The sequence below is a fragment of the Vespa crabro genome, chromosome 21 (assembly GCF_910589235.1).
Source record: "Vespa crabro chromosome 21, iyVesCrab1.2, whole genome shotgun sequence".
Taxonomy (NCBI): Eukaryota; Metazoa; Arthropoda; class Insecta; order Hymenoptera; family Vespidae; genus Vespa; species Vespa crabro.
Genome location: NC_060975.1, coordinates 620,195 through 632,304, shown reverse-complemented (window position 1 = coordinate 632,304; position 12,110 = coordinate 620,195). Strand labels below are relative to the sequence as shown.

The 12,110-nt window shown below is 40.9% G+C and overlaps 1 protein-coding gene and 1 long non-coding RNA gene across 4 annotated transcripts in view; one reads left to right on the top strand and one right to left on the bottom strand.

Annotated features, from left to right (window-relative positions):
- LOC124431391 overlaps nt 1-12,110 on the bottom strand; it is a 122,913-nt gene that overhangs the window by 52,991 nt on the left and 57,812 nt on the right. The gene's annotated exons all lie outside the window — the stretch shown is intronic.
- The window catches only part of LOC124431386 (LIM domain only protein 3-like), a 69,662-nt gene that overhangs the window by 15,253 nt on the left and 42,299 nt on the right, over nt 1-12,110 (top strand). The window contains exon 1 of one of the 3 annotated variants that reach the window (XR_006943983.1): nt 4,496-6,134. The exons of 1 other annotated variant lie outside the window; for it this stretch is intronic. Coding sequence is in view for 1 of the 2 variants with exons in the window: in XM_046979248.1 (XP_046835204.1) it covers nt 5,785-6,134 (350 nt within the window). In the remaining variant the exon portion in view is untranslated. Of the gene's footprint in view, nt 1-4,495; nt 6,135-12,110 lie in introns of those variants that run through there. One more of the 3 variants, XM_046979248.1, reaches the window with a different exon arrangement.

The window sequence follows — 12,110 nt, the reverse complement described above, 5'->3', positions numbered from 1 at the left end:
CATTTTTGCATACATTCGGATATTTAGTTATACATTTTATCATCGAAGGAAAAAAAAAAACGAAGATCGATCGTAGAGTAAAAACATTGGATGGAAACGCGACTTATTAACCAAGTCATTTATATTTCCAATCTATTCTTTTAATAATTCAAAACGACTGAATTCTGCCTTACGACGTCTTCGCGTCTTGCGGCCTACTTTTTTTTAATTCTATATCAGATATTCATATGTATTTTTATACATAGAAAATGGGTTAAATGTTTCGAATGATAAGGATTAAAAAGAATAGTGATAGAAAGAATTTATAAGATTTTTCAAGAAATAGAATCAATCGATACGATTTATGAATAAAAGATCATGACGTTTTTCAATAACGTTAATTCGTACGGATCTATCTACAGCAGCCGTATATGAAAGTACGAGCTGGTTTATGATGGCATATTTAAGGTGTAAGTAAACGATAGGACAGGCGTTTAGAAGACATCGAATCGATCGTGTGTGCCAAATCCATGCGAACGAGCGAACGGAGCGAGTGGTCGACGCAGAGGGTCGCTCGCGAATTAATCGAGCATATAATCGATGCGAACCCGTCGATATACGTATATGGAAGCCATCCGCTTGGTCACCCTCGCGAACGCGAGCCCCTCCATCGTTAACCAACGTCGGACTGGTAACGCTAATTTCTGTGCCGAACGTGTCGTACTACCCCATCGAAAAACGTCAATGAATAGAAACCTTCGTCTATTCTCTGCTTTTTTTTTTCTTTTTTTTTCTCTTTTTTTTCCATTTTTAATACATTTCTTCCTTTTAATATATCAATTTTTCTACCTTAAAGATATTTGGATGACGTTAAAACACGTGCGTTTTTTTATCTTATTTTTTTCTTTTTTTTTTCATTTTAATGAAGCTACACATTCTATCGTTCTGCGATAATCGTCATTTACAGGTTTAACCATAGAGATACTTTCTTTGAGGTATCGTATCGCCAAATAGAATTTGAATCGATCTTGGCGATAAGATAAAAAAAAAAAAAAGAAAAGAAAAAGAAAAAAAAGACGATAATGAAATAAAGAGATAAAAGTGAATTCGCCGATATTCGATTAGCTTTAAAATTTCTTTGAGAAAACGTAACAATATTCTCGTCTCGTTGGCACTTCAAACGCGAGAGCCTTTTATCTCGCGCGAAGCTCCCTGCCAAATCGGATCGTTCGCGATATCACAATCCCGACCGCAAATTTATATCCGCTTTAGCTGGCACGAAAATCATGGAACGGTTCAAAATAGATCCGTTTGCTGATTTATAGCCGCGCACTAATAAAGCCGGTGTGTATCGCGATATATTCGCTCGCATAGCCCGCGGATATTCTACGAACGAACGAACGAACGAACGAACGACCGACCGACCGAACGAACGAACGAACGAACGAACGAACGAACTAACGAACGAACGAACGAGAAAACGAGAGCTATGCAAACTGCAGGTCGTTTCGCGAGTTGGACGAATCGTTTAGGCCAAATTTCATACTTTTCTAGTAGCTATTATATCGTTGTCAAGAGAAGAAAAAAGAAAAAAAAAAAGAAAAAGAAAAATAAATAACGTTATGTCACACGTATCGTTCTTACAATTATTATTAAGACATCGCGTAAATGCATGATAATAAATGTTAATCGTAATCTTTATGATGTATATATATATATATATATATATATATATATATATATATATCAGTTGGACGATCATACAGAATACCAAGAACAGTTAAATGGAGATATTCGAGAGAACGCAAGATGAGTAGTCACGAGAAGGCTATCAATTCAAAGGGTAGACGGATAGATTAGTCTCTCGGAAAGCAATACAAGCTAGCAATAGCGATCAGGATGCAACCTTACCGTTTCAAACGGTAGACGAGAACGGATCGTAAAAGGAGAGAAGAAAAAGGAGAGACGAATAAAAAAAGAAGGAAAAGGGAGAGGAGGTGGAAGAAAAAAGGAAGAGTGATCGGTCTGTGGTCTCGTAGCAAGCAAGCCGGCGATCTGAATTAAAAATGCAATCCGTAGTACGTGTTGGTCCGAGGTAAACGGAGATAAAAGGAAATTGGTGGCCGAAGGGAAAGCACGATTGGAAGGATCGAAAGCTAAACTCTGGCTCGTACGAGAGAAGGAGAGAGAGAGGAAAGCTGCGAGAAAAAAAAGGAACGAACGTCCACGTTCCAAGCGAAACGGCATACTAAATTTAATTCCTCTCTTTCTCTTTCTCTTTTGATCGGACAGTGATCGTATAAATTAACCTTCTCCGTTCCTCTTCTTCTTATTGGACGATTCGCTTCTAGAAAATTATGCGTCTCTCTCTCTCTCTCTCTCTCTCTCTCCCTCTTTCTTTCTCTATTTCTCTCTGGTCGATTTGTTCGAACGTTAAATATAGATTATTTTTTAAATCGTATAGATGTACGCGCGATCTCTGTTTAAAAAGGAAATGATGAAGAATATTTCGCCTCTCTCTCTCTCTCTCTCTCTCTCCCTCTCGAGTTGAAAGCTCGAACAAAGTTCCGAAAAGCAAAATAGTTTGCAAGACAGGGAAAAAGAGGGTAAAAAGGGATCGACGTGGATGGCTCGGACGGATGGTCGACGGGAAAAAGAAGCGAGAGAGAGAGAGAGAGAGAGAGAGAGAGGAAGTGGAACGTGGAAGTAAAAGGAAAACATCGGATTCGCAACGTAACTGGCGCGTTGTCGACGCTCGAAGGGCTTTTCGCGATGCTTTTTAAAAAGCAGAGGAGGGCCTTCCGTTCTCGTGCGCACCTGTCAGATCGCGTATTATATTTCTCCATTTCATTTGTGCGAGACGTAGAATTAATTAAACAGCTGATACCTACGTATAACGGCGTTATACGTATAGACGTTATAAACATACGTTAAAACGTTCACGAACGTAATTCTACGAACGTAGGATACGTACGTATATGTACGTCTTGCCTGAGGCCAACAACGCGAGGCGAAGGCGACCAGAGTAGAGAGCGGAAAAACAAACGCGGGAACCGTTTCGAAGCTACCATCCTGACACGCCAGTTCGCGATACGAACACCAGAGATTTTCAATTTACGCGGGTGCTTTAAAGCTCGCGAAACGTTCTTAATACGACGACGATATCGAAACGCTGCGAGCTGACGACGAAAATAAAGCACAAGTAATTACTACGAATGCTTTTCAATATGATAGAATATCTCTCTTTCTCTCTTTCCCCCAACCCTTACCCTCCCTCTTCTTATCGATCTGAGATTTTTACATATCTATAAAGCCTCCAGGATATTATCGCGTCAAGGTTTGACGTTACGTTCGTTCGAAAAATCTTTCGTATCGTTGATTATGTTCTACGATGTTTCTACAAATTCCTTTACCTTCCCCAAACAACGTCGCCTAGATTCGTAGATTTCCATTTACATAAATTCCCGACGCCCCGGGAACAATTTCGACTCATAAACGTAATTAATGGCCCGGGGCATTAATTCAAAAATTTTTCCCCAGTTTCAAACACATGTTGCAGGAACGATGTCGCGTACAACCGTTTCGCAATTTAGCTAAATAATTACTAAACTTGCCGCTTGCGGACGACGACGACGACGACGACGACGACAAAGACAACGCATTGCCAAACGCCGATTCATAGCCTAGATCGAAACTTGTCAGATAATGTTTTAATCATCATTTATATTTATCGGAAATAACAAATCTAAAAACGAACAACGTTCCTTCGACGTTCTTATTGGTCTTAATATATTCCAATAATTTGATTTAGATAAAATAATATACAATGAGTTATCTTTGAGAATATAAAAGATAAGTACTCAAAGTAATTCGATCGAAACATTCGAGCAAGGTCGGAATAGCAAGGTCCGGCATTAGAGATGGAGAGAGAGAGAGAGAGAGAGAGAGAGAGAGAGAGAGAGAGAAAGAGGGAGAGGCAGAGAAGGACAGAAGGATAATTCTGTGTTCGACGAAGGTTCGAGAGAGATTGCGTTTGTGCGCACGTACTCACGCATAGAAACACGTATAGAGAGAGAGAGAGAGAGAGAGAGAGAGAGAGAGAGAGAGAGAGAGAGAGAGAGAGAGAGAGGAGAGAGCACGTAGCTAGAAACGGTTGTCCTGGGGCAGAGCTGCCATCCTAAGCCGGCTTGACTAATTGGTAGCGTTATAATCATGGGTACACGGTTAGGTTGGTATTACCGCGAGTTATAGCCCCGTCTCCACATCGGCGACCACCACACGCACATTCGCACGCAAGAGGGAGCGCTTAATGACCCCGCCGTTTACGCAAATTTTCCCATTATGCGACGCGGTTTTGGACCGCCAAACGGGGCGATCCCGAGCCTCCAAACGGGGCATCGTTTCTACGACGAAACCGACGTCGACGTCGACGTCGGCGTCGATGGGCTTCGAGAGAGAGAGAGAGAGAGAGAGAGAGAGAGAGAGAGAGAGAGAGAGGGAGGGAGAAACGGAGAGAGATGGAGACAAGCGAAGAGGGTGAGCTTAAAGCTTTTGAAAATCATCGACTGTGGCGGATGTGGTCGATCTAGGTGATTTGTGATTCTCTCTCTCTCTTATCTCGTTTTATAGTTCTATTCTCCAGGTTACTATTTAATAATATATAACATTAGAATATATTTAAGCATATTTATTACAATTTATAATATTTATTTGACAAGATGAAACTCTGCTCGTGATTCTTGATTCGTATACGTGCCTTGGCCAAAGGAGATACTGATAATAAAAAATCGTGGGATATAAAATAATTCAAACAAATGCCGTGAACGAGGAGAGGCAGGAGGTAGGTTCGAGCTGCCGCGATATATCCTGGGCTGGGCTTATCCGTTGGCTGGTCATTCATAAACGAGGGAAAAAATGACACTCTAACGGCTCGCTATTCGTAACTGTTAGGAAGTGGGAGAGATTTGTTGGCGTCGTACGTAACGACGGGAAAGGGATTTTCTACGACGCGCGGATGATAACGTTCTATCGAGGTACGTGAACCAACTACCGTCGCATGTCTATAAATTATCTCCCATTAATCAGTATTTCCGATAATTCGGAGGATCGCGAAATTTCTTCGATAGACGAACGGATATAGAGGAAGAAGAAAAAATAGAAAATGTGATCGCAGAAAATTTCGACGAGCTCGAAAAGTAAAAGAGAATAAAGGTAGCTACGAGAGTGCCCTCTTGTGAGCTTCATATCGAAGTCCGGTCCACCCCCATGGAGCAACGTCCCGGGGGTGTGATCGCTGCTAACTAAACTTGTAAATCTCTCTCTTTCTCTTTCTCCCTCTCCCTCCCTCCCCCTCTCTCTCTCTTGATCCAGGCCTCCCTAGACTGACCAGAACGCATTTGTCTGTCTTACACTCTCGGTGTAAATACACGGTGTCGTAGGAGTCCCTGGAAATTAGACGCGTTCCATTACGGATGTTACACTTCTCGCTTTCCAATTGGAAAATTAAAGATAACACGATATGTACGTTGAAGTTGGTCAAAATGTGTTACGAAGCAAAATAACGTCGGTCTTTCTCGTTCGTCCTTCGCGAAATCATCCTTCTCTAGACCATAAACTTTGATGTACGAATCTCCGTCGAGACACATAAAGGCAGTTTGCGCGAAACGATCTTGGGATTCGAGTAGGTGGAGGAGCAGTCGAGAAAGCAAGGAACGTGGCAAGGTCTAGGGCGATATCAGAAACAAAAGGTTCGCAAACGAGAAGTTACGAGGGATCTTTTATGCCTCGCTTGTCTCGCGTATTATTATGACGGATGTCGTGGTTAAGCGTTTCTACGTAACGCGATTCCGCGACTTTAGACTCTCATGTTGCCGCGAGAACGGCCGCGATACTCACGTGTGTATCGTACTGGATATAGGAGTTGCCTCGATGAACTTGAATATATCACGAGGGATGGTTATGGGACGCAACGTGCGTGCGAGTGGCTGCGCGACGATCCTTCTCCCGCTCGCAAATCAAACCACCACGACGATCCTTCTCCCTTATACAGGTTTAGTCCGAGCGGACTATCGGAGCCGTTCGATATTCTCGTTGAGAGAGTTAGTGAGTGCGTTCGAAGAAAGTGTTCGACAAATGTGCATCAACGAGGAAGATCGGTATTTAATTGTTATATATTTTCTATATTATTCTCTTTCTCGAAGGAAACAACCTTCCAAAGGGATTATCATAGTATAACGTTAAACCTTTTTATTTCCTTCCCATTAATATCCATGCAATTTTTCATTCTAGATACGCTCGACTCTAATCGCCGGACTTTATATACATACATACATACATACATACATACTTAGCTACCTCCCTCCTTCTACCTTCCCAAGTAATATTTAATTTTTAATCCGGCTATATTTAAATGCAGGCAACCACGGTGGTAGTAGTAGTAGCGTACCCACCGCCAAGCGGTGGTACTCTCCTAATGGGAATACAATTTATGCTCTGCTCAGAGCTTATTTTACATTTTATGCTAACCAACGCCAGTGGTTCTTACCTGTAGACTTTTACCTTTTGACCTTTGCCAACTTATCTCCAACTTCGTTTTTCTTAATTCTTAAGACGTACTTATGGAACATATATATATTATATATGTTACCTATTGGCTAGATGAATTTCGATCGAATCCAATGTGGAATTTTAAAGGACGGTCAAGTTCATCTCCTCGAAATTCATCTTCTATCGGAACATCCTGAAAGTTCTTACTCGATTTTCGAGTACGATCAGCCCCAAGCAATTATCTGCTCGAGAAATTTGGTCAACCGAACCGGAGGGTTCTCCTCGACGAGAAACTCGTTTATAGCCAACGGTCCGCTCGCCCTCGTGAGACGCACACCCCTGGCTATCTTTAACTCACGATTTTTAATCGAGAGAATTCGATTAAATCATTCCCCCCACCCCCCACCCCCGGGAATGAAAAATCGTCAATGTCATTTTGCTTAAACGATAACATTATCTCGTGATCATATATCCATATAGGTGTAACATTAAATTTCAACGTAAACGATATAATATCTGCTTATGTGAAAATACTCGGTTCATTGACTGGAAAAAAAAAATAACTATATGAATAAATAATTTTTTTTCCAATTTCTTTGCAATTCGAGTTGATGATTGCCTTCGTAAATATATATATATATATCTACCTCCCACTCTTATGGGAAAACAATCCTTACAGTCCCATTGGAAATATTTTCCGCATATAATTCCGCCCTTCGCTTTTAAACTTTCCTCTCGGTTTGAGGGCTCGCACGCGAATAGACCACGAAAATATCTTCACGCACGACCAATCGCGTAACGAGCAAATTCACTCCGCCGTGGAAAATCTTTGTGGAAGCTCTCTCTCTCTCGCTCTCTCGCTCTCTTCCGGGCTCCGCAAATAACGGATGATTTTGCTTACCGAGGCATCCGTGCGTTAAATGAGCAACGCACATTAGAAAACATCAAAGGAAGCAGCAAGCACGGATAGGCGTTTGTGTGATCGGCCTTGTTTACTTTACGCCATTTAGGCGGCAAATTATCATAGAAATTATACTTTGAATTTCTACTGTCGGAAAATGATATAATAATTATCATACGTAGGATCTCGTTCGAAATAATGCCGTGAAAGAATTTTCTTGCGACTTATTCAAACGCGATATATATTTTTTTGCGTCAAAGAAAAAGAAATAGGAAAAAAGAAAGAAAGAAAGGGAGGAAGAAAGAAAAAAAAAAAGAAAGAAAAAAAAGAAGAAGAAGGAAGTCGCGTGAATATTTTAACAAAGCTGTGTACTCGACGCGACGGAAGTCCCTACCGAATCGCAAATGAGTTAGCGTCTCCGTTCTCGTTTCCGGCTCAAGTTCCGGGAAAAGAATAAACGAAAAGACGAGTCTCCAATCCCACGTTTCAACCTGTCCCTCCTCCTCCTCCTCTCTCTCTCTCTCTCTCTCCCTTCGGAGCTTATTTTTCGAATGTCTCTTCGTCTATTATTCAAAGCTCGGACCACGAGGACGAGCGTTAAAGTCTCTAAAGCGACCCCTTTCTCGTCGATTTCTCTGTTAATTTCTAATTCTACGAATTAATTTCGTTATTTCGAGCACCTCCTCGAATAGCTACGTATCCATTCTTCTTGAATAATCAACGATCGAAGGATATAAATAAGTACATATTCCATTCCAAATAAAATTTATCATAGACTTCAATAATTCAAAGAAACAAGGATAGAATAGATTGTCTCCGATTTCATAGATCTCTCGACACGAATCAAAATGATCAAATGGTGTACGACGTTAGTCGGGAGAATTGTCTTTTCGCTTTTTGTAAAATTCAACATGTCTGGATGGGACTATAGATTACGAACTGCTATCCGGTAAAGCTCCGGACGTAGACCAAATCTTCGTTTAAACCGACCTAACGAGCAAGAGAGTTTAATAATTGATGGAATCCTAAATCTCATGTCCGGCTATTACGTATGTTAAATATTAGACGAAGCGTTTTGACTCCTTCGTTACAAGTTGGAAGTTACGATCACTGGGTATAAATATTATCTACGTATGATCTCAAATTATATTATATTATAGATTTTAACGCGTTCATTTTCGCAAACAAATCACCTTTATTTCACGTTTGCTTCTCTTTCGAACATTGCTCAATAAAGTAATAAAAATATCCTCTCTCTCTCTTATTGTCGAAATTAATTAAATTAATTCGCGATCACGTGCATCGTATGAAAAGATTACGTTATTTATTTCTTAAAACGTTGCAATTTTGTCGTGAGATAAATGTGCGCTAGTCGATACCGATCGTCTGCGAACGACACATTCACCAAAGTAGAGAGAGAGAGAGAGTACAAGGGTAGTAGTGGGGTAGGAGGAGAAGGCGGGGGTGTCGACATAACTGCCACGCAGAGAAACCCTCCTCTTTCTCTCAGTCCTCTCTTCTCCTCCTCCTCCTCCTCCTCCTCTTCCTTCTTCTTCTTGTTCTTAGCTGCTCGCACACGATTGCACGAGGAAGGGGTGGATTCTTAAGTGCGATTTGTACGAGTGCCATATTTCTTCGGTAAGGGCGCCATTTGGCGGTAATAGTTGCAGTATTATTTACTGTTAACGGCCCACTTCGAGCGAGTAATACCACGGGAATTAACTTACCGCGCCTACATTTACTTAGCCATCGTGCAATAGGATCGTTTACGAGCGCTCGCACGAGACTCCCATAGCTTTCGTTCTCTGTCACGTATCGCTTAGCGTGATTTTCAAGAGAGATTATTTTCTTCCGTGATATATAACAAACCAATAAGTTGAAAGATTGTTTTTTTTTCGTTTTCTTAAAAAAAAAAAAAAAAAAAAAAAGAAAGAAAAAAGATATTATCGTTGTTAAACAGGAACGACGTTTCGAACGATATAACGAATTTTCATTGAATTTACGCCTGAAATTTTTGTTGAAATATTTATGTCAACCTTCGAAGAGGATACATATACCTTTTGTAAATTATGCTTGACTGCCCTTTACGATGTCTTAATCTAATCGAACGGCTCTCTTTCTTTCTACATCAAGATAATATCGAATTATCCTTACCATTATCGCGTTGGATAATAAAGGAACGCTTCGGCGAATATCAGGGTGTAGGTATAACTTTAAAAACTGATTTACGTTCACGATCATCGCCGTCTGCGTAACCGAATGAGAAATTTTCTTCAATTTTCCGATCGTTACCTCTGGCCGCGATCTTGAAGAATGGGCAAGAGAAAATTTCTTCGGTCCGTTGTTCCTCCAATCCATAATAAGTTTTCGAAAGAAAGGAAAATATTCGATTCGATCGTAATAGTAGTAGTAGTAGTAGTAGTAGTAGTAGTAGAATAAAAGTTTGTAAAAAAAGAAATAAAAAAAAAAAAAAAAAAAAAAAAAAAAACGTAACTCTTAGTTCATCGATTTTTCTCAACGAGAAGTATTATAGAACTTTTTCTATATTACGATAAAGCTCAATACGTGCTTTCTGATTCGGAAGTAAACTCTTTCTCTCTCTCTCTCTCTCTCTTGTTCGTGACGTGCTAACAAAAGAGGGAACAGCTCGTATTCTTCCGCAGGATTCTGGAATTATTAAGTATCAGAGCATTCACTTAATCCTGGAAGCGAGTATCACATGGTATCTGCAGGCCGATCAATCACAAGAGAGAGAAAAAGAGAGAGGAAGAGTGAGAAAGAGAGAGAGAGAGAGAGAAAGAGAGAGAGAGGGAACCGACGGGTTTCGGGTGGTCGCTGGCTCTCCGTTATATTCTCGCGTCGAGTCATATATCATTTCGTTATCATCGACTCTTTATATGCGGTTGCGCTCCATTTTCTGTCTGTTTGCTCCGTTAAACGCTGGCCGGCCGGTTTGATTCAGTGAAACCATTAGCCGGATTTCGGTCACAGGCCGTACGCGTTTTCCGTTCTCGCCTATCGCTACTCTGTGTCTGTCCGTGGTGTCTATCTCTTTCCCCTCACCCTTCTCGCTCTATCACGCTTATCCATCTATACGTTTTCTCTCTCTCTCTCTCTCTCTCTTTCGTTCGCTCGCTAGCTTTATCTCGATACGATCACCGAGCGATCATCGTTATCGTCGTGGCCCAGTGTCACCGAAGCGATACACCAGAGTCGAGAATGAAGGACGAGAGACTCGGGAAAATAAATGTCGAACGCGTGTCGGGCGTTCCGAACAAAAGGGAGAAAAATGGGGAGGTGGAGGGAGATATACTTGCCTCGAGAAGGGGATACATCATCTTTGGAAACCTTTACGAATCCTTCGACTTTGTGCGACGAAAGGATAATTATCGGGATAAGGACTTCGATGGCGATATTATTTGCAACTTTCTTTTTCTCTGCTCGAGAAAGACGAAATAAGAAAAAAAGAAAATGTTTTGACGTTATTACTACTGGTTACTAGGATTATCTTTATCGTAATAACAGCTTCGAATCCATCAATCAAAATCTATCAATCTCTTTAACATTTCAACAATTTATAACTCGCATTTAGTTTGTGTATCTGTATCAAAGTTCCATATGCAAAAGAAAAATAGAGTCACGCTATCGTACCAGCAGCTTGCTGCTCGCTCACTTACTCGATTACCCGCTTGCTGCTGTCTGCTTGGTGAGCCGGAAACGACTGATAGTGACGTCACCGATCGACGTGCTAACTCACCGCTCGTTCGAGGACGGTTAACACCGATATTATCCATTGTACACTGGCAATGCAACGATAAGCGAACCGATAATAGATTTTACACGACGAATTCATGCCCCCTTCGAGCTGACAATGGGATATCGCTGTGCTTACGGCTAACCGACGGCCCATTAAAGCTATTTCAGTCGGGGACAAAACGCCGTTCCGCTGCTGAAACCCACACTAAGATCTTATAGAGACGATAAAGATCGTTTGGCTAAGAATGGAAGGAAGGAAGGAAGGAAAGAAGAAAGGAAGGAAGGAAGAAAGACTGGATAAAGTCGATAGTATTTCGAGGAATTTAAATATGTCCCATATAGTCTAATAAATTGATGAACAAAAAGTATTAACAATAGAATACGAATTATTATACTTTGAAATATTTCTTTCCTATCTTCGAAATCGCGAAAGAGATCTTTTCGAGTGATTCATCCTTTATAGCTTAAGTTAAAAAAGGTGTCTAGATCCTACACGGGAATACTTTTGAAGGGAATACTTTTTGAAGGTGCAGAAAAAGAAAAACATCACGGGATGTCCGGAAGAAGTTGAATAAGATTCGCCTTGGCCACATTTTCGTGTTGGAGTTCCATAACGATGGAGATTGTGCCGTACGGTTGCATATATATATATATGCAATATATATATATATATGTATATATATATATATATATATAGAGAGAGAGAGAGAGACAGAGACAGAGAGTGAAAGTGAGAGCGAGAGTGAGAAAGCTAGGGGAGGTGTCGACGATATCGAAGCTTGTATTGTGACCCGTCAATGCTACGGAAACTAACACCATCCCTACCCTTCTCTCCCTCTTCCACATCCATGCAAGTCCACCCCTTTCGAAGAACCCTCGATATCCCCTCTTTCTTTAAAAAGTACACTTCTCTTTCTTTTGTAAATTC